General features: G+C 34.1%; 1 protein-coding gene across 1 annotated transcript; it reads left to right on the forward strand.

Annotated features, from left to right (window-relative positions):
* The first annotated feature begins 314 nt into the window (after window positions 1-314).
* On the forward strand, window positions 315-26,584 carry Jhbp2 (Juvenile hormone binding protein 2). Its single transcript, XM_073988445.1, has 6 exons — window positions 315-1,339; window positions 15,138-15,256; window positions 15,358-15,479; window positions 25,572-25,705; window positions 25,904-26,056; window positions 26,134-26,584. Exons 1-6 carry the CDS (start codon window positions 1,270-1,272, stop codon window positions 26,286-26,288), a joined length of 753 nt encoding a protein of 250 aa, XP_073844546.1. The 5' UTR covers window positions 315-1,269; the 3' UTR covers window positions 26,289-26,584.
* Window positions 26,585-27,725: the final 1,141 nt, after the last annotated feature.

The raw sequence follows: 27,725 nt of genomic DNA on the forward strand, positions 1-27,725 counted from the left end.
TATTGCGGTCCACTCCTTCAGGTGCCTACTACGCAACACTTTTGATATTTCTTACAAATCCATACGTCTAAAAAAGGCTAATAAATTCTGTAACCTCCTAAATACATAAATTTTGGGTAAAAGGACTCTGGTTGTGCGCCGGTATTCAACCTGTCCACATATGAACATTTCAATTCACACAGACAAAGCCGACGATACTTTTTTTACTTGGTATTTGTTTTTTAATTGCCCTTTGTTGCATTTCAGAATTTGCTTAACAAACTTCGAAAATCATTAGCACACAATGGGTTAAACAAAGATTCCCCTCCATAGGCATTCTTAAAAATTTTCTTTCGAACAAAGCACAGCACAACGATACCAACCAACACATTCTTCTCACATCAAACATTCATGCAATTAAAATCTTGGCTTGGCTATGTTTTGTTTACCTTTCCACGACTGGGCTGGATGACTGGCTGACGGATTCGTTGGCTGGCTGGCTGGCTGGCTTGTGTCGATGATATTGGCCAAGAAAGCTAAAGAAGAAAGAAAGAAAAACAACAACATGCCGAGGAAAATATTAAACAAAACATTTCTTGTATTTCGAAGATGGTTAAAATGCTGAACCCATTCACATTTCAAGTCATTTGTAAAGTGAATCGCGTGAAAGTTGTACAACGCTACCGCTCGTAGTATATCGTCGTTGGTCTGTTGGTCTGCCTACCTTCAATCAAACAAGAATACCTACCAACCAAGTGATCTCAGAGAAAAAAGAAATAAGAATATTATACAAGAAATTAATTTTTAATCAAGAAAAAGAAACAAAAAAAAAACAATAAAAATTATTAATTAAAAATTCCAAAAGAGTTCTTAAGAAGAGTCTTTGTTGATGATATAAAAAACCTCCGCACACGCATACACCCAAAACATTTTTGAATTTCATTAACGACATTACAATAACAATTCCAACTAATCGGGTCATGACCTAATTTTTTTGGTTCGACCAGTCATTGACCACCAACCGAAGACAAAGTGAAATTACCATTAAACAAACCACATAAAAAACGTGGTCAATACAAGGTTTACATACTTAATCGATCGTATTGAAGTAAGGAATAACATTAAAAGAAAACTTTCGCTATTTGTCACTCGGTTCCGATTCATTGATGGTGAAGAGCTGTTAATTGATTTTTACTCGTGTGCAACAAAAGAAGTGTTAACTCTGGAATACGTAGATACGACCACTTTTACTTTCATAGACAAACTTTAGAGAAAAAAGTTGTAGCAAAAATGTTCAAAATTGTTCTAATTGTTTTGACGTCATTATTGGCGTCCAGCATCACAGTAGGGGCCCAGCAACGTAAGTTTTTATATATTTTATTTTTACTTTAGAAAGAAATAAAAAAACTGTATAAAGTAAATTATTATAATGTTGAACATTTCATTTGTAATTAAAAAAAAAACAAATGAAAAAAATTATTTTATTTTTTGAAATGTTTCGATTTACAAATGGAATACTTCGAATTTAAAAATAAATAATTCGAATTTAAATTAAAAACAGAATTCTACGTATTACAATTGGAGTTCTTGTGTACAAATCAAATGTTGCGAATTATGTATATACTAGCAAAGTGCCCGCTACTTCGTATGCGGAAAGGATATAAAAACAAATAGACAAATAGAAATGGCGAACACTGAAAATTTTGTTGTGCTAATACCAATTTTAATCAGTATTTATTTTTATTAAAACAAGTAAAAAAGTATCAGTCGGCTTTGCTGACAGAGATATACCCTCAGCCTGGGTATATTGAAACAAATTTTTCCCAAAATACGTATGTATTTAGGGGGTTTTAAAAATTTTGGGCGTTTGAACCAACGAAAATGTTGATTAGGACTAAAGATCAAAAGTTTTGCGGAGGAGATAGTAAAAGGAATGGATCGACATTGACCGTTATGGAAGTGGATCTCCAGCCACAACATATGGTGCCATAGGGGGTTTTTACACTCTTCGGGCTGTTTGCTCAAGAAGTATGGACATGCCACTAAAAAACTTTTGCAATCGTAATTGAGGCAGCGAATGCAAGTTGCATGAACAAAAATTGACTGATTCGATATCAGGTCTTAAAGTGAACTTATCCGAAATTATGTGTGGGAGGTAACGGATGGAGTGGATAAATATAGCCCATATTTCAACCTGATCTATATCTGGTAGATATATTAGGATGTGTAAAGTATAGACCAATTCGACCACTCCCTTCAAGAGTTACCGTACGAACAATTTTTCCGAGCATGTTTGAAATGTTGTGGGGGAGGTACCTGAAGGAGTGGACCGATATGAGTTATGTTCAAACTTAAACTATGTTTGGACAAAATATTACTAAGGCCATATTTTGGACCGAATCGGCAGATCCGTTCGAGAGTTATCTTGGGCTCCAACCACCTCACACGGTGTCATAAGGGTTTTTTGCAACTTTCCGGCTATTTTCTCAGGAAGTGTGGACTTGCCCCTGATGAAACTTCTACCGTCGTATGAAGGGCAGTGAATACAAGTTGCTGAAACAAAAATCAAAGCGAGAGATGGCCCTAAACTGAACTTTTCCGAAATTTTGTGTGGGAGATACCCGAAGGAGTGGACCTATTGAGACCATATTGGAACCTCATATTACTCTGGTAGAAAGTTTACGCTGTACAAAGTATGGACCAAATCGGTCACTCCCTTCAAGAGTTATCGTGCGAACAAACTTTCCGAACATTTTCGAACTTTTGTGGGGGAGGTACCGGAAGGAGTGGACCGATGTAGGTCATCTTCGAACTTAAACTAAGTTTGGGCAAAATATTACGAAAGCCAAAATTTTAACCGAATCGGTTCATCCGTTCGAGAGTTATCGTGCGCTCCAGCCAGCAGGACAGACAGACAGACAGACGGACTGACATGGCTAGAAATTGTCTGAAACACATTTCGTCCAAACATACTTGGGGTCTAAAACCATTATTTCGATGAGACACATTTTCATCGTATCAAAGTGTATATACCCTCCTTAGCCTAAAGGCTGAGGGTATAAAAAATCAGCCGTATCTCACTCTTACACATCAAAAGAGAGCCACATTTGTGAGGCATTATAATAGAGAAATTGCGGCCCTCAGAAAGTAAAATATTCGTGTAAAAAATAAACCCAAGACCAATTTTAGCGCCATTTCGTAGCCTTTAGTAGGTATTTCCAATACCATTTCAGCCATTGTACGCATTTCAAAAAAAAAACTCCTTATATACCTTATATACACCTGGTAATAACCTTAAACAAGTGAGTAATGGTTATAGTCGGGACGGGGCCGACTATGTGATACCCTACACTACTACGCCAGTGCATCTACCCCGACATCTACTTGGTACTGATTGAAAGCATTGCTGGTCTTCTTGATTAGTATTTTACATGTCTTTAATACACTGAATCGAGAAAAATTATTAAAAAATAAAGAAAATCTATTAGAAACAAAATTTTTAAATTTTGTGCTCAATCGGAGAGTAAATTTGGTACTCTTACCACTACAGTCACGCATACTGTTTTGTGCATCCCTGCTAGAGTTGGGCAATCTAGTTCCCGGAGCGGATCGATCTTTCTAGTTCCTTTTCCCAAAAAGGAACAAGTTCCTTAATATAGTTCCATAGTTCCAAATAGTTCCGAGACCGATATAGTTCAAAGAATCTTTCTCTTTCATCGTTCCTTTCATTCCAAATAGTTCCGAGACCGAAATGGTTCAACGATTTTTTCTTTTTGTTTCCTTCGTTCCAAATAGTTCCGAGACTGAAATGTTTTCATGGTTTGGTGGATGAATTGACATAAAAATAAATAAATTGCAGCGAACAAACATTGAAGGAACCAGAAAAACGAAAGGAACTATATGAACTAAAGGAACTATATAAAAGCAAGAACTGGATATAGTTCCAATAGTTCCTTGGAACTAGTTCGTTCCGAAACTACACAAATCTAATCCCTGCTTTAAAAGCTCAGTTTTACTTACCTAAACTGTCAGGAGTTTCTTTTAGTGAAATATCTGGGATAGTCCATACCATTTTCACATGTAATTCGAAGAATTTCAGTTGTAATTTGATTATTTCATTTGAAATTCGGAAATGAATTTCGAATTATTTCATTTGTAATTTGAGAATTCCATTTGAAATTCGAATTATTTCATTTGTAATTCGAATTATTTAATTTGTAAATCTAATTTTTCCATTTGTAATTTGAATTTTTATATTTCTAAAATGAAGTTTTTCATTTGGAATTTCAAATGAAAAAATCAAATTACAAATGGAAAAATTAGAATTACGAATGAAATTATTCGAATTACAAATGAAACAATTTAAATTACATAATTTCGAATTCGAATTTCAAATGTAATTCTTAAATTACAAATGAAATAATTCGAATTTCAAATGAAATTCACAAATTACAAATCAAATAATTCGAAATTCAATTGGAATTATCAAATTGCAAGTGAAATGTTTCGAATTACAACTGAAATTATTCGAATTACATGTGAAAATGGTGTAGAAGTTATGGCCAATTTTTATAATTGCAAAAAGTTGCTGAATTGTTCCATGGTATTTTTTTCATGTTTTTGTCAGTTTGTGTCACATGGAACACGTTTCGTCACATTTAACAAAACCACTTTTTATCAGCTGTGTTCCTTATGTGAAGTGCTACTGTGGAGTTGAAATGAAACATTTATATGAGAATTTGAATACGTTAAGGACCATTATTATAGGTCTCCTTAACATTTATTTAAGGGGTTGCCTCCACTTATCACTATTCTGTTACTTACTTTGAAATATAGAAGTAGCGTACAATATGTGGTAAACATTTCGATGGGGCGGATTTTTTGCATTTCTAATGTAACATAAAAATGTTAAACACGTTTTTCTGAAAATACAATTTTTGTAGTCGGTGTCCACACTAGCGTCAAGATGAATGAACGCATCTGCGTATATTTTTGTGGACTTACATCAAAATCTTGTCTTTAAACGAGGGAGTTTAACCGATTTTTTTGGGCTGGGGTATTAAGTAGGAGCGAAAATAAATTGTTTTCATATAATAATACAATATTCAAAAATATTTTGATTTACAAACTATTATTCTTCAGTTTTTAACCCCAGTCCTTTAAAACAATCTGTTCCATACGCCACATTGTTTGCAACATGACAAAATTGGAAAAATTTTTGTTCCAAACGCCACACGGCATGGATATGGAACAAAAAAGTTCAAAGTTGTTTGTTAGGCATTATTGATATGTAGACATCGGATTTTTGCATGTTTTATATTTATCATCCGATTGGACTCAAATTTTGGATCTAGGCGTTTTAAGGGTAAATTTTTCGATATTTGGGGTCATATCAAAAACATGCAAAAAATATGCCAAAAAATATGCAAAATATGCAAAAAATATGCAAAATATGCCAAATATGCAAAAAATATGCAGAATATGCAAAAAATATGCAAAATATGCAAACAGATTTTGGCCGAAAATCGTCATAAAAGTCGTCAAATTGTCATTTAAAGTTGGAAAAAACATCAACAAATACATAACAGTGTTCTAAACTAAGACTGTTGACCGTTTAACGTCGATTTTTTCAGAAGATTATTATGTTATTGAAACTCTTTACGACAGTGTGGTGTAGGGTATAAAAATATGGTAACGTAATACCATTTTTTTATTATTGAACTATGTAAAAATAGAATATTTGATAAAATATCAAACGTTCTATGCAAAATTCAATATTTTCTTTGTCTTAATTTTCAACATTGGGCTGGTTATTGTTCAAAGGGAACAAATCGATGTCGGATTTTTAGGGCGGCACACGCATAAAGTTTTTAGTTTGGTCAGATTTTAAGATTGCCAAAGTTTGAGCACAATTGGAATATGTTAACATGTGCCACTGGGGCCCAGAAGTTATGAAAATCTCGATTTTTTGGCTATTGAGCTACTTCGGCGACCCATTTCTCTGGAATGGCTTTTTGTCCATATTAAGCATTAAATTAAAGGCCATTCTGTTCTTAACATTTCTTGCTGAACAACAAACTACGTAAGTATTACTGAATTCGAGATAATAAAGCCAATGCCCCGGAAAACGTGACTATGTAAGCCTTTGTGCGAAAATGGAGTCTATTAAAAAAAACATCTTCCTTTTTATCAATTTTTCGAATGAAAACAAATGTCTTTTACATTTTGTTCTAAATTAAATTTATTCAAGAGTCAGACATCATGTGGTTTTCGAACCTATCTGGGTACAGCTGACTACTTGAAGAACGCTCTGCAATGTACTTCGCAACTTTCGAGTTGTTTAGCGTCCTTTGCGCCTCCTGGAAATTCGGTTTAATCTCTTGAACAACAAGATTTATGACAGACCTTTTTCTAGGAATTTCGGCAGTTGCTCTTTTCGAAGTTTGGATCGAATATTTCTGAACAAATTGCACGCAGAGAAAAAAATATGTTTGATCCAACAATATTCCAAGAGCAAAATATGTATTGTTAACATATTGTTGGATTCCTCATGTAGTATTGTAAATCCAAAAATAGTTTGTGTCAACTGAACAATATTCCTCTCTTTTCTTCGAAAATTTGTTTCTCTACTCTCGCTATTCGATGCCGTGTTGAAAAAACAATTTTGGTGAGTTGTGGTGTGTTTGTATGACATGCTGCTTTTACCTTTGTTTTTGTGTGTATGTACTTGTGAGACTCTTGTTTTTATTTGTTTCTGTTTTGTTTCATTCTTCTTTCCTTTTCATGTTTGTTATGGTGTTTAATTATTCCTTATGTTGTGGTGGGTTCTTGTGGCTTTTTGTTTGTCTTTGTTGTCAGCCAATGCAGCAAACCATGTATTGTGTTCATCAATGATTGCAATATTATACGCGACATTTATATCCAAGTTATGCGAAAAGTGTATATGAGAAGTATATGCACTCAAATCAAAAATTTCTGGGCTGGTTTTCTGTATTGACAATACTTTTTGTAAACAAAATTAGATTATGATAGTTCCTACAATCGGTATTGTTAACGATTTTAACAATATTGCGGAAATTCGAAAGTTGTTTTTGTTTTCTATGTTTGGAACAAAAGATGGTATTTTTGGATTTGGATTACAATGTTTGAACAAAACAAATACATTTTTGGAACCAAAACATATATTTTTGTTCCAACAAAAGCGAAAAATATTTTTTCTCTGCGTGTACTCATTAAGACAATATAGATTTATGTATAGTTGTCTTTGTCATTGTACCAAATCACAATTTTCATAAAAAACGCAAATTTTATGTGCCTTAAGTAAAAAATCGGCATTTTAGGGGTAAAAATCGGCAAATCGGCATTTCTACTTTTTTGGACTAAAAATCGGCAAAATGCCGATAAATCGGCAAATCTGGCATCCCTGATTTCAATAGATTTTCAATGAGGTCTATGTCTTGTTTTGATGCTAAACGTATCGTAGAATCTGAAGAACCATCTGTACCGAAAACAATCAAGCGTGGCTTCAAGAAAATTGTAACTATGAAATTGTCATTGGTGCTGGACTCCTGTAAGGTGTATAGGAACGTTACTAGTATCATTTTGGCTACAGTAGAAGCTATCGGAGAGGATTCCTACAAATATAAGATCTCTAGAAGCTTTATCCGTGAACAGCGGAGAGTAAACGGGGAAAAATACACGCAACAGCTTCAAGGAACGAGGGTATTTGCGTGCACTGGCATGGAAAACTATTACCAGATGTTCTCAAAACAGGGAAGAAAAAACGGGTTGCTGTTCTGGTATCACATGGAGGTAAAGAACAACTCCTAGGCGTTCCTGAAACCGACAGTAGCTCATGGGAGAAACAAAAAACTAGCAGTGTACAAATGCCTAGAATAATGGGGTCTCGCCAGCTCGAGCAGATATTAGGTCGAGAGCTTCTGTACCACTGTACAAACTTGTTAGAAAAATTGTTGAGAGGAATTTTTGACTGAAAGTTTGGAAGCACATCCGGACATCAACCAAACATATTCAAGAGATTTCTATAAGTATAGTCGGCGAGTGACAGATCCAAGTTCGAAGTAGGCGAGAGTGTTTTAAAACTACTGCCCAGCTCACTTTCCAAGAACAAGAGGCCGTAGAAGCACCTTGCGTTTAAATCGTTCGAGACTGGTTTAACGCCCCCAGAATGTTTTTTCTATTTTATTTATTGATTTGGTATCCCACACGATAACAACTGAGTGTTATAAGTGAGAGTTTCGGTTATTGATTTTACAAAACGTATAATGAACAAGATAATGTTTATATAGATACATATAATACATATAGGATATATTGGGTAAACATTATCAATAGGTTGAAAAGTAATAGAGACAATATATTGAGTTTAATATTTCTTGAAAAAGATCCTGCAACTTGACCACAGAACATCAATTACCAGGAGGGGTAAAGGATGGTAAACAACTTGAAAATTGTGAGCGACATAGCAAGGAGTCGAGTTCATCACCAAGTTGTCATCTGTACACAGATGGCTCCAAAACCACAAAATAAGCGTTTGTCATTGAAGCCATACAATCAATGTACAAATGTACATCTTTGTAAAAACAAAATTGCATTTGGAAAAGGAAATGTTTGATGGATAGCGAAGCCATTCCACGGCCGATATGTCTGATGAGTCTCTTCGGCTTTCCTTCGGCTTTCCTTTTTCACTTGCAAACATCATCGGTCATTAAGCTCGACTCCAACGAGAAATTTATTAAAATTAAAATAGATCTTCGGGTACCTCCCACACAAAATTTCGGATGAGTTCAGTTTAGGACCTGCTCTCGAATCGCTTTGATTTTGTTGTAATAACTTGTATTCACTGTGCTCCATACGACGGTACAAGTTTTATCAGGGGCATGTCCATACTTCCTGAGAAAATAGCCTGAAAGTTGCAAAAAAAAAAATCCCTATGACACCGTGTGAGGTGTTTGGAGCGCAAGGTAACTCTCGCACGGATCTGCCGATTCGGTCCAAAAATTTTCCTTCGTAATATTTTGTCCAAACTTAATTTAAGTTCGAAGATAAGCCATATCGGTACACTCCTTAGGTACCTTCCCCCCAAAAGTTCAAAAATGTTCGGAAAAATTGTGCGCACGATAACTCTTGAAGATAGTGACCGATGTGGTCTATACATTGCACATCCTAATATATCTACAATATATAGATTATGTTCAAATATGGACTATATTTATCCACTCCTGCGGGTACCTCCCCCAAAAAATTTTGGATAAGTTCACTTTAAGACTTGCTCTTGAAACTTGCTGTCGCTTCCTCCATTACGACGGTAAAAGTTTTTTTCAGAGGCAAGTCCATACTTCTTGAGAAAACAGCCCGAGAAGTGTAAAAAACCTCTATGTCACCATACGTAGCGGCCGTAAAGCACGATAACTCTCGAACTGTTCAACCGATTCGGTCCAAAACTTTTGTCATATTTTGTCCAAACTTAGTTTCTGTTCCAAACTTAGTTTCAAATGTCCAAAGGGGGCCACAAAATTCTGAAAAGACACTCCATTTTTGCCCTAAGGCCTTTTTCGGGACATTGGCTTTATTATCTCGAAGTCAATAACACTTACGTACTTTGTTGTTCAGCAAGAAATGTTAAGAACAGAATGGCCTTTAATTGAATGCATAATACGGGCAAATAGCTTTAACCGTTCCACATATATGGGACGTCTAAGTCGGCAAATAGCAAAAAATCTAGATTTTCATAACTTCGAGGCCCCAGTAGCACGTGTTAACATATTCTAATTGTTCTTAAACTTTGGCAATCTTAAAATCTAACAATACTAAAAGGTTAAGGCGGCTCCCCGGCTAAAAAAAAAAAATCCGACTTCGATTTGTTCCCTTTGAACAATAACCAGCCCAATGTTGAAAATTAAGACAAAGAAAATATTGAATTTTACATAGAACGTTTGATATTTTATCAAATATTCTATTTTTACATAGTTTAATAATAAAAAAATTGGTATTACGATACCATATTTTTATACCCTACACCACACTGTCGTAAAGAGTTTCAATAACATAATAATCTTCTGAAAAAATCGACGTTAAACGGTCAACAGTCTTAGTTTAGAACACTGTTATGTATTTTTTGATGTTTTTTCTAACTTTAAATGGCAACTTTACGACTTTTATGACGATTTTCGGCCAAAATCTGTTTGCATATTTTGCATATTTTTTGCATATTCTGCAAAATCCGATGTCTATTGATATGGTACTAAACGACAAGATTTTTGAGCCACAAATCGGATGTGGAATATACTGACATCTGAATATATCAAGAACTATAGGATATAGAAGAAAACCAATTTAAAAATCTGAAAGAGCATGGTTTAAAACCTAGTAAGGTACCTTGGGGGGCCACCGTGGTGCAATGGTTAGCACGTCCGCCTTGCACTCAGAAGGTCTGCGGTTCGAATCCCAGGCCAAGCAACATCAAATTTTCAACGGTGGCAAAATTCCCCCTCAGTAATGCCGGCGACATTTCCTGAGTATTTAAGCCATGAAAAACTTCTCTACAAGTGGTGTCGTAAGACACGCCGTTCGGACTCGGCAATAAAAAGTAGGTCCCATATCATTGAGCCAATATGAATCGGCGTGCACTCATTGATATGAGAGAAGTCTCCCTTGTCCTGTATGGGATGTTAGTGGAACAATTATTATTATTATTAAGGTACCTTTATCTCAAAATGGAACATTTTTGCATGAGACGGACAATATGTTACCCAAACTTAGTTTAACTTCGAAAAGGATCCATAGAGTACCTCCCCCACAAAAGTGCAACATTTTTGTTTTAGGACAACTTAGGGTCTGTTCAAAGATCCTTTTGAAAGCTATTCCGTTGCCTTTCATTAATTATGGTCCTGTTTACAGCAATATTATGTGATCAACCAAAGTGACTCTTGGCCGCGATATCTATCGAAAAGAAATGACTCCACTTCCTCCGCAACACTTTTGAGACTTTGTCCAAATATATTTTTGTCGTTAAGTTCATAAAGGGAAACAAAATCTGAAAACCCCATAATACATAATTATGGGGGGAAATGATTTTGGTGGAGTAGCCGGTATTCGATGACAAGATGAAGATGACACATAGTCTTAGGGCACATCTCTGCCGGCAAAGCCGACTGTGGTAAGGGGCATTATGTCTTTGTGCAATTGTATGCATCATGCATAAGGAAACGAGATACACCCATAGTTCCTTTTGGGGATATACATAGAAACACTTTCTGAGTCGATTTATGCATGTCCGTCCGTCTGTCCATGTATTTTTGTGATCAAAGTACAGGTCGCATTTATTACCCGATTCAGCTGAAAATTGGGGAATATCATTTGTTTACCCATAGGAAGAAAGCTATTGCTTTTGGTGAAAAGCGATTTAAATTTGGATATATCTCCCATATATATTTTCGGCAGATTTCACATATTTGCTGCACCAAACATGCTATACATATATGTCAGATTTCGATCAAATTTGGAATGTGTGATTGAATTCTGTCTAGAAAAACATATGCCAAATTTTAACGAAATCGGTCCAGATTTAGATAAAGCTCCCATATATAATTTCGGCCGATTTCTCGTATTTTATGCACCAAACACGCTATATACATATGTCCGATTTCGATGAAATTTGGAATGTGTTACTGAACTCGGCCAAGAAATAAATGTGCCAAATTATATCAAAATCGGTACAGATTTAGATATAACTCCCATATATATTTTCGGACGATTTGACGTATTTGCTGCACCAAACACGCTATATACGTCCGATTTTGATGAAATTTGGAATGTTTGACTGAATTCGGTCTAGAAATAAGTATGCCAAATTATATCGAAATCGGTTCAGATTTGGATATAGCTCCCATATACTATATTTTCGCCTGATCTATCTAATTTTGATGAAATTTGGAATGTGTGACGGAATTTGGTCTAGTAATAACTGTACCATATAATATAGAAATTAGTTCAAATTGACTTATATATCTTGTATATTTTACATATTCAGAGTGGTGTAAGGTATCATATAGTCGGCCCCGCCCTACTTAGATCCTTTCCCTCCACCATAATATGGAGGGTATAATTAATTTTCTTGATCAGGATAAAATTCTAAGTCGATATAACCATGTCCGTCTGTCCGACCGTCCGTCTGTTGAAATCAATTTACAGCTCGCAATTTTTAAGATACAGCTTTGTAATTTGGTATAGAAGTTTATATTACTCCTAGGATGTTTGGTATTGCAAATGGGATATATCGGTCCACTTTTGATATTTTCCCCATATAATGGTACCACCCGATTTTCGGTATTTTTAAGGTTTTAGCTTCATTATCACACCGAAATGGCTAAATTTTGGTATTTAGTCGTCGCTGGGGGTATAAAACTTTCCCCCAGAATTTTGCCGGATTTTCGCTTTATGAAGGTTGTGGCCTCAATATTTCTCCGAAATGGCTAAAATTCGGTATTTAGTCTTCCTGGGGGTATAAAACTTTCCATATGAAATTTGTTGGTATAAGTCCACGCCTTAATATAGCCCCCATAGAACGGTACCCCCGATTTTCGGTATTTTGAAGGTTGTGGCCTCAATATTCCTCCGAAATGGCTATCATTTGGTATTTAGTCTTCGCTGGGGGTATACAACTTTCCATATGAAATTTGTCGGTATAGGTCTACGCCTTCATATAGCCCCCATAAAACGGTACCTCCGGATTTTCGTTATTTTGAAGGTTGTGGCCTCAATATTCCTCCGAAATGGCTAAAATTCGGTATTTAGTAGTCACTGGGGGTATAAAACTTTCCCCCAGAATTTTGTTGGTATAGCCCCACGCCTTCATATTGCCCCCATAGAACGGTACCTTCTGATTTTCGATATTTTGAAGGTTGTTGCCTCAATATTCCTCCGAATTGGCTGAAATTTGGTGTTTAGTCATCATTTGGGATATAAAACTTCCAATATGAAATTTGTCGGTATAGGTCAACGAATTTATATAGCCCCCATAGAACGGTACCTCCCGATTTTCGATATTTTAAAGATTGTGGCCTCAATAATCCTCCGAAATGGCTAAAATTTGGTATTTGGTCTTCGCTTGGAGTATAAAACTTCCACCCAGAAATTTGTCGGTACAGGTACACGCCTTAATATAGCCCCATATAACGGTAGCTCCCGAATTTCGGTATTGTGAATGAATGGCCACAATAAACAATCGAAGTGGCTGAAATTTAGTATTTAGTGTTCGTTGGGGGTAAAAAACTTTCCCCCAGAATTTTGTTGGTATAGTCCCACGCCTTCATATTGCCCCCATAGAACGGTACCTTCCGATTTTCGGTATTTTGAAAGTTGTTGCCTCAATATTCCTCCGAATTGTCTGAAATTTGGTGTTTAGTCATCATTTGGGATATAAAACTTCCCATTTGAAAATTGTCGGTATAGTTCAACGAGTTTATACATCCCCATAGAACTGTACCTCCCGATTTTCGATATTTTGATGATTGTGGCCTCAATATAAAACTTCCCCCGAGAAATTTGTCGGTACAGGTACACGCCTTAATATAGCCCCATATAACGGTACCTCCCGAATTTCGGTATTTTGAATGTATGGCCACAATAATCCATCGAAAGGGCTGATTTTTGGTATATAGTTCTCGTTTGGGGGTATTTAACTTTTCCCTCTTATTTTGTCGGTATAGGTCCCCGCTTGCATATAGCCCCCATTGAACGGTACCTCCCGATTTTCGGTGTTTAGTCTTTATTTGGGGTATAAAACTTTCCATATGGAATTTGTCGGTATAGGCCCACGCCTTTATATAACCCCCATAGAACGGTACCTCTCGATTTTCGTAATTCTAACGGTTGTGGCGTCAATATCCCACCGAAATGACTGAAATTTGTCATTTAGTATTCCAGGGGGTTATAAAGTATTCCTGAAAAGAATTATTAGTATAGGTCCACGTCTTTCTTTATCCCCCATAGAAGCATACCTCTTGATTTTTGGTATTTTTTAGGTTTTAACCACATTATCTTACCGAAATATAGAAAATTTGGCAATTAATCTTCTTTGATTCTAAAAATTTTCCGCAGGAATTTGTCGGTATAGATCAACGAAATGTGCTGAAATTTGGTAATTAGTCTTCTTCATTAACGAAAAGAAACTAATTGTTCCATTTTACTTCAATATAACTTTTGGTAGAGGGTATAACAAGTTCGGCCCGACCGAACTTAACGCCGTTCTTACTTGTTTTCCTTTCTTTTGTATTCCATAATTGGATGTTTTTTTTAAGTTGTTGGGTTATTAACCCTACGCCCAACCCAATTTTTTATAGTTCCTATTAATTGCAATTCTATTGCATCTTAAATTACCTTGACGGCTTTTTTTATTATCTGATGATTTTTTTAAGTTTATTGTTATTGTTTATTACATTTTCTTTTACAAAGTTGTTCAAAGAAGTCATAAGTGCATAATTTTTATCGATGCATAAAATTATTTAATGCCAAAAAAATGTTTAATGTTTAATCACAAAAAGGCGTTTTGTTCCAGTGAATGACCTGATGAATAGTTTTTTTTCGTTTTCTTTAAATTATTTTTTTTTAATTTTTCCTTTCCTCTATTTTGTTTTGTTGGATTGCTTCCAAAAGTATTCGTGTTATAGTCGTTTCATGTAAATCATACACTTTCTTATGGAGTGAAAAATAGTATAATTATTTTTGAAGGTTGCAATTAATTGAAGCACATTAGCATGGTTGCAAGTGATGATGGTATGGGTATGGGTAACGAAGTGTAAACGGCACAAGGAAGTGTAATTGTCATGACTTTTGAGAAATTGAATATATGTATTAATATTATATGAATGAAGAGAATATTTTACAAGATATTACCAAAATTTATAAGGATTTCCTTTGCGGCTTTAGTCGCAATTATATCAAACACGTTAAAAAACGTGTCGATTAAATTGTCAATGCCATTGAATATCTATCAAACAAAATACGTATTTGCCCAAAATACTTGTATAACAGTTGTTAGTTTAACATTAAAAATAATATTTATTTTTTTGTTCTATTTTATTATGGACCATTAAAAATGTTTAATAACAACCATTTTTTTAAACTTATTTTTACAGCTTACTACCTACAGCAATGTCCACGTGATGAGCAATACATTAATGAATGTTTACGTGACAGTGGCAACAAATTGGTCCATTATCTGCGGCAAGGTATTCCCGAGCTGGAGATGTATGAGGTGCGTACAATTGAATTTTGAAATTACGCAGTGATGGTGGTGGATGGGCATAATAATGGCAATAAAGATTTGTTAATTTTGTTGTTTATTACACGTTTTAGATTGAACCCGTTGATATTGATGAAATTGGCATTTCTTTGGGTTCTGGACCAGATGGTTATAGGGCATTGTTCCGTAATATTCAAGCATTTGGTGTTAGTAATTTAACCATTACAAATGTGAGGTAAGTTGATACCTTTTTGATACTTTGATATTTATATAAAGACATCAAAAAGCATAGGGATATTGAAGATCGGTTTTTGTAATTATGGGCATGTGCCATTATTCGAATACCAAAACATTGTTTTGTTTTTTATTGTCCACTGATGATGTTAGAACTTTCTCTTAACTTTCCAAAGTAACTAATCCAATGTACCACAATGTTTTCAATATTCTCAAAAAAAATTCGTAAAAAAATCCTGCTTCGTATTACACATTGCCACCCAAAATTTGCATATTCATAACCTCCTCCCATGAGGTCGCCACCTCCAAGAAATTCACATTTGTTTAGCCATGTACGTTTAGCACGGCACGTAACATCATCCGCAATTGTAATGCGCCAGTAAGCGGCGCGGCGTCATTCATGTCACTAGACCGCCAAAATTAATGTTCTCAAAACGAGACTAGTTAAACTTGTTCCTCCAAATCCACCATACTCAGAGTCAGACATATCGATTCTTTTGCAACGACCTTGACGGCTTTTGGTCATTTTGTTGCATGTAAACTAGCCAAACAACCAAGAACTAGTGGCATGCAATCAATAGCTGGCCACAGAATTGTAATTTATAGGTTCCACAAATATACACATGCTTGTTTTCAAGTTGTTTATGCTTCAATTGGGTTCGTTCACCAACACCTTAAATGCCGACATAGCTTTGTGCAATGGCGTGATATGGAAATTTATGGAAAAATTGAAATGAAAAGAAACGATATTAGCTTGGAACTAATGTGCGTGAGAATTGTATATTCTTCTTCACATACATTTATAATGGCTCATTTTAAAGTACAGGTAGAATAGAATTTGTTGCAAAAATTTCGAGTCGATCGGACAAAAATTAGCTGAGATATGAGCGTTAGAAAGACAAAATTCATTGTGATTTGTAAGTAACATCGAAGTTTTAAACGAGGTTTTCTCGAAATTGCATTTTTGAATGCGGTGTCCACTGTAGCTCGAAAACAGATGATCCGATCATTATTCATATGATTTTGTGGGATTATTATACATATAAAAAGCTTGTACTTAAGCGAAAGATATTTTTTTATTTTTTTTATTTTATTATTATTTTTACGGATTTATGGCGAAAAAACTATGCATTTTTTAGTTAAAATCCAAATTTTGCTTTTGACAGTTCACTATTTTTTTAAAAATGGATTTTTTTAATTCTGTTTCGCTTAAGTGCAAGACTATTAGGTTCTTATTGATTCTACAAAAACATATGTTGATCGGTTTATTCGTTTTTGAGCTACAGTGGGCACCGCCAACTGCTTTAGTAAAAACAGTGTTTCGTAGGCGGCCATTTGTCCGAAAATAGTGCAATATTCTTAAAAAAAATCCGAAAGTAGCTCAAGGTGTGATCTATTAGATGAGAACACAAAAAATTTGGTAGATTTCTTTTAAAAAATGCATGAAAAGAGACATCGAGCTCAATAAATGGCCATAACCCCTTAATTGAGTTTTTCCTAATTCGTTTATTTGTCGTTCATAGCCTATTTTTTCTTAATAATAATTGTTCCCCAAACATCCCCGATTCCGAACGGCATGTCTTGAGGCACCACTTGCAGAGAAGTTTTACATGGGTGAAATACTCAGGAAATGTCACCAATATTACACTGAGGGGTATTTTTCCATCGTTAAAAATTGTATGTTGCGTGTCTGGGAAAAGAACCTGCGCATTCTGCGTGCAACATTACATTGGATTCCATTACATCACGGTGGCACCCATATTATGTATATTAGAGTGGTTTTAAAAAATCTATGTCGGATTTTTTTATGTGGCACACTCCTAAAATGTTTCGTTTTGTTAAAAATTAAGATTGCCAAAGTGTGAGCTTAATCGGAATATGTTAACACGTGCAACTTGGGCCTCAAAGTTTCCATGGACCCTTTATATAACTAAAATTAAAATATGACCCGATTTTCAAAATTTTTTGTAGGATTACTGGTTTAGCCACTACAAAGAACTGGTAAACTGTTTTCAACGATTGGACAATAAATGTGTGTGGTTTGGTTCGAAGACACAAACTTTCAACAATTTTCGCTACAATTGTGCGCACAATAACTCTCGAAGCGAGTAAACGAAGCTTTGCACTTAGGAATATTTCTTTCCAATATAGATCAGGTTCAAAAATGGCTTATATTGGTCCACACCTTCCATATAAAATTAAAAAAAAATGCAAAAATGCTGGTTTAGGAAATGTATCGAATAGTTTTGAATTTTTCGAAGTATGTTGTGCCTGCAGCCCCTTTTACGATCGTACATTTTACGGGGTTTATACTTCCTGAGTTATGGACGACAAGTTAAAAAGTATCAATCGGTTTTGCCAACAGATATATACCCTCAGCCTCTGTGCATAGAAACTCGTTTTGCAGAGGAGGTACCTGAATGAATGAACCGTATAATTTAAAGCTTTTGGGCCATTATATCAGGAGGCATGGACTTGCCCAAGAAAAACATAATATAATTGTAAACAGGACCACAAGGAGTACCTTCTGTAAAAATTCCCGAACATACCTTAAACTGCACTTAAACAAAAGTATTGAACTTTTGTGAGGGATGTATCTTAAGGATTGGACCGATATGATACATTTTGGAACTTAAATTAAGTTTGCACAAAATACTACGAAATTTAAAGTTTGGACCATATCAGTGGCTCCGCTTATGAGACATCGCACGTGCAATGTTAGCGGATATTTTTGAACTTTAGTGAGAGAGTTAACTGTAGGAGTGGACCTATACGTACAATCATCAAACTTTATCTGAGATTTGCAGAAATATTACGATATGCACACGCAGAGAAAAAATATTTTTCGCTTTTGTTGGAACAGCAATATCTATTTTTGTTCCAACAATTCATTTGTTTTGTTCAAGCATTGCAATTGCAAATCCAAACATACCATCGTTTGCCCCAAACATACAAAACAAAAACAACTTGCGAAATTTCTCAATACTGTAAAAATCATTGGCAATACCTATCAGGGACGTACGCAGGGGGGGGCACAGGGTCGAACTAAAATGGTCGAAGGGACTAACCGATTCGGTCCAAAATCGAACCTAATATAGACTATCTTGGTCCACTTGCAAAATTACTTCCAAAGGTCATGTTCCAAGAGAATATGTTTGGACAACATCTTCAGATCACTCTTACAAGTCTAACATAAACGCAGTTTAAAGACTGTTTGAGAATCCTTTGGACATTTTGTTTACAGCGATATCCTATTTTTCGTGGACAAGTTCATGCTTCCTGACAAAGCTCTAAATGCTACGGTAACCAACTAAAATAGCTTATGGGCGCGGTAACTATCGAGAGGAGCGTCTCTCAAAATAAGATCCATTTCTAAAATTATTTAGCTTATTATAACCGAATAATTATGTGGGGTTCAATAAGGATCGATTGTTATTTGTCTAAACTATATAGAACTAAGTCCATCAAAGTGTTTGTCAAAGTGTCGAATCCAATTAAAAAAAAAATATAATGCTTCTTCTTTAACATTATAATAAAAGTAAAAAATAATCCTGAATCAGACTCTATCTCTTCCGGTAAATAACACTGTGCAGCATTTTTAAGGTATTCTTGTGCAAAAGATTTAAAGTGAGGAATTTTGAACGTACAGATCCAAAGTACAAAAGCCCTAATTGCGTTTTGTTGAGTCAGATCCACACGGTGTGCCTTAACCAATTTTAAATGGAAGGTGCTTACACCTGGGAAGTTTTTGCAGATTCTGAAACTAGAATGCCCATGAGAAATCTCAAGAAACAAAAAAAAATCGCCGGAGGGATTTTCAAATAAATCGCGATTTAAGTTCACATTTTTAGGGGTTTTTTAGGTTTTCACTATTTTGCTTGGAATCCGCGAGTTCTATGTAAATGGGCCTAGGAAAAATATTGTAGCTGTGAAAATTCTCCACAAGATTGACTTTTATGATATTTTCGTAGGTTTTACCGTTTTTGAGATATAGAAGTTCAAATTGAGACAATACACTGACTGTATCCCCTCTTTATCAAACAATATCATGCTCAGTGCGCCTTAACTAACTTTTGATGAAAACCGCTTACACATGGGAAGATTTCGCTGATTCTGAAACAGCAATGTTCATAGATAAGAAAAATAAAAAAATCAGAAAAAATCGCCGGAGGGATTTTTAAATAAATCGCGATCAAAATTCACAATTTTAGGGGGTTTTTAGATTTTCAAGATTGTGCTTGGAAACCGCAAGTCGTATCGAAATGAGTCTAAAGAAAATGTTGTGGCTATGAAAATTCTCTACAAGACGGACCTTTAGGTTTTTTCGTAGGTTTTACCATTTTTGATATATAGAGGATCAGTTCGAATTTTTAGGTTTTTATCTTAAGTCTTCAAGATTTTGCTTGGAAACCGCAAGCATATCAAAATGGGACTAAATAAAATGTTGAAGCTCTGAAAATTCTCTACAAGATTGGATGATTTATTTTTTCCTAGGTTTTACCATTTTCAAGGTATATAAGTTTAATTTGGGAAATTGCAGTAATGAAATTACAGTCAGTGCATTGTCTCAATTTGAACTTCTATATCTCAAAAACGGTAAAACCTACGAAAATATTATAAAGGTCAATCTTATGGAGAATTTTCACAGCTACAAAATGTTTTTTAGGCTAATTTACATAGGACTCGCGGTTTCCAAGCAAAATCGTGAAAACATAAAGAACCCCTAAAAATGTGAACTTAAATCGCGATTTATTTGAAAATCCCTCCGGCGATTTTTTTTTCTTGATATGTCTCATCTATGAACATTCTAGTTTCAGAATCTGCAAAAACTTCCCAGGTGTAAGCCCTTCCATTTAAATTTAGTTAAGGCACACTGTGTCCAGCTTGGATTTTATGGTCCCCTCTAAACATTGCTAATTATCGACTTTTTACAGCAACTCGGGGATATATCTCTGAAACCAATGCAAATCTTCTTCTGACCTCTGAAGCAAATTTGTAGATAAGGGTCAGAATAAAATATTTGTACAAATATTGAACTGGAAAAACTACATTTATTACCTCAAATTTTATAATATATCTAAAATTTCCATAATTTTTATAGATTTCGCACTATATCTCCAAAACTGTTAAATTTTTCTTAATGTTTTCATTTGGAAACATATCAACGACAACGGCAGCCGATATTCTTAAAAATTAGGCTAAGATCATCGAAATAGTTAAAATCTTGCTATAGCAAAGACAACGGCAATTCTTTGTGGTTTTAAAATTCTGCGATAAACTATAACGTGAGCCCGTATGATTAAAAACTTCAATATACTGAAAACGGGGCTTAAATTTTACATGGCGACTTTACCGAACTGGGCCACGTTCGTCTATTTTCAATTCTAAATATCCTACTCTGTAAATTTTAAAATTGTATCCTAAATATTATGAATTCTTTCTATTGAATTTATATACTTTGTACCAATATTTCATATAAAATTCGAAAAATTTAAATTTTTTGGCTCATTTTAAAAAACTGCTGACGGAGTCCGAAAAATAGCAATTTTTTACAGTGTGTTTTTTTTAATCGAAATTTTGATTTTAACTGTTCAACATTTTTAAAATTTGATTTTTTAATTCCGTTTCTATAATGGAAAGATTATTAGGTTTGTAATGATCCAACAAAAATATATGCTGATCGGTTTATTCATTTTTAAACAACAGTGTAGTAAAACAGTGCTTTATAGTCGGGCATTTGTCAGAAAGATTATTCAAAAGATAAAAATAGATTTCTTATAAAAAATGCATAAAAATGGCTTTTCTAGTACTTATAAGTAGCCATAACCCCTTAAAATAGCTTTACGTAACGCTACCCAACATTTGAATTTTTCATGATTTTTGGTCAAGTTGGGCCCCCCCCCGAAATGAAATCCTGCGTACGTCCCTGATACCTATGATAGGAACTATCATAATCTAGAATTTTTACAAAAACTATTGTCAGCCCAGAAAACCTGTTACGAAAAAACAATCGACTTAGAGCAACACCGAGATAGTTCATCTACGAATTGCCAATTATGTTGCCAAATGTTATTGATATATTTTGCGTATTTCATGCAAAACCCTTCTGCAATAATGGATGGTTCGCATGTTTATGGTACATGATTTGAGAGCCTTTAGGGCTGCCCGACCTGTGAGAGGGGGGGGGAGGGGGGTTTTAAGTCCTCAAACAAACTCTGCTGCTTTCCTGATTGCAACAATCATGCATGAACCACGCTACAGGTAATGTTAAGCTTATATGAGTATTGTCCGAGTAGATTTTCGCAGTAGACATCTATATGGGGAATTCCAAGTGAAATCGGACAGTTGGAGAAAAGTAATTTTTGATTTCAATTGTTTTTGGTTCAATTTATGCTTCTAGCCAACAGAACATTTTAGTACATTTAAAAATTATTTTTTGACCAACGGTACAGAGATATCGCCTATTGAAATTATCGCATTTTTAAAGAACTATGTTCAAATAAATACTCATAACTTCTTTAATATTGGTCCAAATGGGACCATCTTTTTTTGATTTGTTTGTTTTTTTATCAGCTATCGAAAGAAATATTTAAAAGAAAAATGGACAGTGGGCATCAATGCAATTTTCGGGATTTAATATTTAAAATCAATTTTTAAACATGATTGCACCCTTCGATTTTTTCAAAAAACTTTATGTTAAACTACGTTCAATTACAACAATTTTAAGCCCTATGTGGTAATGGGATTAGGACGATTACTATTTCTTCTGAATTTTTTAAAATTTGTCAATACAATCTTTCCTTTATACCTTTGTCTAAAATTTGTATTTCCTGTATTTTTGAAGCTAAGAGTACATATTTATCATTATATATTATATATTTATCATAAAAAATAGAAAAAAATCCACAGTGGACTTTAATGGAATTTTCGCTGATGCATTTTCAAAATCGAAAAATGACGCAGTTTTTAAGATGTTTGAGATAAATTCATACATATAAAATCAAAACAAATATTTATAAATGAAACTTTTAATTTTTTTAATAAAATAATAAATTTTGGACAAAGGTATAAAGGAAAAATTGTATTGACAAATTTTAAAAAATTAAAAAAAATAGTAATCGTCCGAATCCCATTACCACATAGGGCTTAAAATTTTTGTAATTGAACGTAGTTTAACATAAAATTTTTTTGAAAAAATCGAAGGGTGCAATCATGTTTAAAAATTGATTTAAATATTAAATCCCGAAAATTGCATTGAAGCCCACTGTGCATTTTTCTTTCAAATATTTTTTTTCGATAGCTGATAAAAAAACAAACAAATCAAAAAAAAGATGGTCCCATTTGGACCAATATTAAAGAAGTTATGAGTATTTCTTTGCATGTAGTTTTTACAGAATTTGACTTTTTCAAGGTGCGATATCTCTGGAACCGTAAGTAAAAAAAAAAAAATTTGAAAATATACTAAAATGTTTTGTTAATCAGCAGCATCGCCACAGCAAAAAATAAAGGAAATCAAAAACCTCATCTTGAAAAAGTGTCCGATTTCACTCAGAAATCGCCATATATATGGCTAGACATTCCAAAATGTGTATATTTGTAATAATTACTGAAGGTGATTCAAAATTCAAAGAGATGGGTAAATAATTGCTTCTGTGATTACCGACACCAAGCTCAAACTGACTATCAGTTAAATTTAGCACCTTCGCCTGTCAAAACTGTGAAACTAGCCACGTTCCTGACTCTCGAAGTCAATAAGCCGTCCTGGCAGCTTGAAACTGAACCTTGATACGGTGATCTGTAGTGCGATTCTCTAACTCATTTTTTGAGTTTCCGACAGAAATTGGTAAAGTTGAAATGCTTAAAATTTATGTAATTAACGATATATTTTGGTAATTTGGCGATGAATAAAAAGTAGTAGTAAAGTTCTACTGATAGCAACAGTGTTGTCAACTTTTATATGAACATTTCATTCATAATTTTGCGTTTAAACGTGACAGAAATCCGATCGACCCGTTTCCAAGGAACTTGCCCGCTTTCCCTAACTGACTAAACTTTCCACTTCTGTTGTCAAATTTTGTGATTCTGGGGTCACTTGGGCTCATGAAAAATATTCTTTAAAATCTACAATTTATTGACAAAAATGTTCTTTAGAAAAACCACGTTTGCTGATTACCAGGACCAAGAAAAAAATTTATTTAGAAAATCCACGTTTGAAAAAAACATTCTTTAGAAAATCTACGTTTAGTGGACTTTTTGAACCTTGAAAAATATTAAGTAAAAATTTCAGGTCAATGACTTTTGGACCTTTAAAAATTATGCTTTAGAAACTCCACGTTTTATAGATCTTCTGAAATAAAATATTCCTTAAAAAATTTCATGTCAATGACTTTTGAACTATTATTAAAGTAGTTTTTAGAAAGTCCATGTTTTGTCGAACTTTTGTCGACGTGGAAAAATATTTCTTAAAAATTCCACGTATTAAGACTTTGGACCTTGAAAAATATTTTTAAAAATTTCACGTCTTATGACTTTTAGGCCTCGAAAAATATTTCTTAAAAATTCCACCTCTTTTTACTTGTGGACCTTCAAAAATATTCTTTAGAAAATCCACTTTTTATGGACCTTCTGCACTTTGAAAAAATTTTTTTAAAAATTCCACCTTCTTTAGAAAATCCACGTTTTATGAAAATTAAATAATATTTCATAAAATTAAAAAAAATATGTTTTTAAATTTCCACGTCCACCCTCTTTAGGGACTCCGCGTTTTATGGACATTTTGGACCTTAAAAATTCCAAGTCTTATGAATTTTTGACCTCGAAAAATATTCTTTATAAAATCCACGCTTAATAAATTTTCTGAACCTTGAAAAATTTTCCTAAAAAATTCCAAGTCTTATGACTTTTAGACCTTGAAAAATATTCGTTAGAAAATCCACATTTAATGAACTTTCCGAACCTTTAAAAATATTCTTAAAAAATTCCACGTCTATGACTTTTAGACTCTGAAAAATATTCTTCTGGACCTTGCAAACAATTTTTTTGAAAGTTCCACGTCCACTTTTTTTAGAAAATCCACGTTTATACATCTTCTAGACCTTGAAAAATATTCTTTAGAAAGTCCCCGTTTTATGGATCTTTTGGACTTTGTCCACCTTCTTTAGAAAATCCAAGTGAAACTTATGGACCTTAAAAAATAATTCTTAAAAATTCCACGTCCACCTTCTACAGAAACTTAATTTTTGATAGACCTTCTGAACCTTAGAAAATATTCTTAAACAAATTCCACGTCTTATGCCTTCTAGACCTTGAATAATATTCTTTAGAAAACCCACGCTTTATACACCTTCTAGACCTTGGAAAAATTCCTTAAAAATTCACATCATATGACTTTTGGGCCTTGAATAACATTCTTTAGAAAATCCACGTTTTATGGACCTTTAACAATTTTATTTAGAAAATCCACGTTTTATGGACCTTCAACAATTTTATTTAGAAAATCCACGTTTTATGGACCTTTAACAATTTTATTTAGAAAATCCACGTTTTATGGACCTTCTTTCTGGTCCTTGAAAAATATTTTTTTAAAAGTTCCACGTACATCTTCAGTAGAAACCCCACGTTTTATACACATTCGAGACCTTGGAAAATATTCCTTAAAAATTCACATCTTATGACTTTTGGGCCTTGAATAATATTCTTTTGAAAATCCACGTTTTATGGATCTTCTGGACCTTGAAAAACATTCTGGTTTTATCAAACCTTGAAAAATCCAAGTTATATGAACGTTCTTTGAAAACTCCAATTTCAACACCCTTTCTCACCATCACTTCACAATTCAAAATCATGGCTTATGTTTGACAACATACTGTCTGTCGCATTCTCAACATGAACATAATACTTATACCGGAAAGTTGACTCTGAGGCTAACGAAAACTTGAAGAAAATTGCGCAACGTCTTAGATTCTAATCGTATATTTGTGTGAAACAAGATTTGAAATCATTCGCAATCGATTCATTCAATCATTCGAAAAGAAAAACATATTATCGCCAAATTAAGTTGTGACACTCATTTATCTTCTCTATCTCTTTACAGATCCGATTTGGAATCATTGCAATTTCAATTGACCTGTGAGATACCACGCATCAAGGTTAGAGCCCAATATCGTTCAAGCGGTGTTTTAATTTTGGTCAAAGCATCTGGTGCCGGAGAATATTGGGGTGAATATGGTAAGTGTATGCTGCTACCTGGCGGTTGTTATGGCTGCGGAATTGACAAAACTAGTTTTGTGTTTGGAGTGTTGCCTGTTGCGTGTTGGGTCAAACAATTTACACTGACAGCAAGAACAACAAAATACATCTCTCATAAATATAATCTACTTATGCAGCCATCATAATTTTGCTAATTGTTCTCCTCGTCAATTACAGAGGGTGTCAAGTCAAAAATGTATTTCAAGGCTGCACCACATGAGGGACCAGATGGCCGTACATATTTGACAACCGAACAAGTGAAAATGGATTTCAATGTGAAGGACATACAGATGGGTGTAGATAACATTGCCAATGGCAATTCGGTTATACGTAAGTAGCGAATCTATGACAACGAGTCATGGAAACCCTAACTAAATGTCGGCACAATTTTTTTATCTCTTCCACAGAGGCCGCATTGAATTTATTCATCAACTCCAATGCCCAGGAATTGTTGAAAGAAATGAAACCCGCTTTACGCACAAAACTCACATTGGTCATGCGTAACTTTATGGATCGTTTGTTTGCCCGAATTCCCCTGGAGGAATGGATTAATTTGGATTAAATAGTTAATTGGCCGAGTGATAGTAATCAACGAATGAATGAACGTCACATCACATAGCTTTAAGTTAATTTGTAATCGTTTTCTCTATAATACTTAGTAATACTGCTGTGTTGAACAGTGTTCGTAGAAATTTATATCAATTCTCTTTAATATAAGTATATCCCCGAGTTCTTAAATATTTTAAATAATAATTAAGTTGAAGATGATAAATATGAATACATATTTATTCTTAAATGTAATATTAAAACTTATCGCATTAGTCATTAAGGAATTCAATAAAAAATATTAGAAACAAATATGTTACTAACCCCTTAAGGGGTAAGTTTTACTTTTCGGTAAGTATTGAACAAAAAACTTTTGGGGTGCTAATGGCCATTGGCCATGGAAAGTATTCTTTACAAAATTCAAGTCATTGCGCTTTGGATGCTTAAAAATATTGTTTACAATATTCACGTTTTTGAGCCTTCGACCTTGACAAATATCGTTTACAAAATCCACGTTTTTGAGCCTTCGACCTTGACAAATATCGTTTACAAAATCAACGTCTTTGAGCTTTGGACTTTGAAAAATATTGTTTACAAAATCCATGTCTTTGAGCTTTGGACCTTGAAAAATGTTCTATAAAAAAATCCACGTCTTTGGACCTCGAAAAATGTTCTTTAAAAAATCCACGTCTTTGAGCTTTGGACTTTAAAAAATATTCTTTGAAAAATCCACGACTTTGAGCTTTGGACCTTGAAAAATATTCTTTAAAAATCCACGTCTTCAGCTTTGGACCTTGAAAAATATTCTTTAAAAAATCCACCTCTTTGAGCTTTGGACGTTGAAAATATTCTTTAAAAAATCCACCTCTTTGAGCTTTGGAGGTTGAAAATATTCTTTAAAAACTCCACGTCTTTGAGGTTTTGACCTTGAAAAATATTCTTTAAAAAATCCACCTCTTTGAGCTTTGGACGTTGAAAATATTCTTTAAAAACTCCACGTCTTTGAGGTTTTGACCTTGAAAAATATTCTTTAAAAAAAATCCACGTCTTTGAGCTTTGGTTCTTCACAAATTCCACGTCTTTGAGGTTTTGACCTTGAAAAATATTCTTTAAAAAATCCACCTCTTTGAGCGTTGGACGTTGAAAATATTCTTTTAAAAATCCACGTCTTTGAGGTTTTGACCTTGAAAAATATTCTTTAAAAAAATCCACGTCTTTGAGCTTTGGTTCTTCACAAATTCCACGTCTTTGAGGTTTTGACCTTGAAAAATATTCTTTAAAAAAATCCACGTCTTTGAGCTTTGGTTCTTCACAAATTCCACGTCTTTGAACTTTTGACCTTGAAAGTACTCTTTGGAAAATCCACGTCTTTGAGCTTTGGACCTTCAAAAATATTCTTTGAAAAATCCACGTATTTGAGCTTCGAACCTTGAAAAATATTCTTTGGAAAATC

The sequence above is a fragment of the Musca autumnalis genome, unplaced genomic scaffold, assembly GCF_047663935.1.
Source record: "Musca autumnalis isolate F117 unplaced genomic scaffold, ASM4766393v1 scaffold_1, whole genome shotgun sequence".
Taxonomy (NCBI): domain Eukaryota; kingdom Metazoa; phylum Arthropoda; class Insecta; order Diptera; family Muscidae; genus Musca; species Musca autumnalis.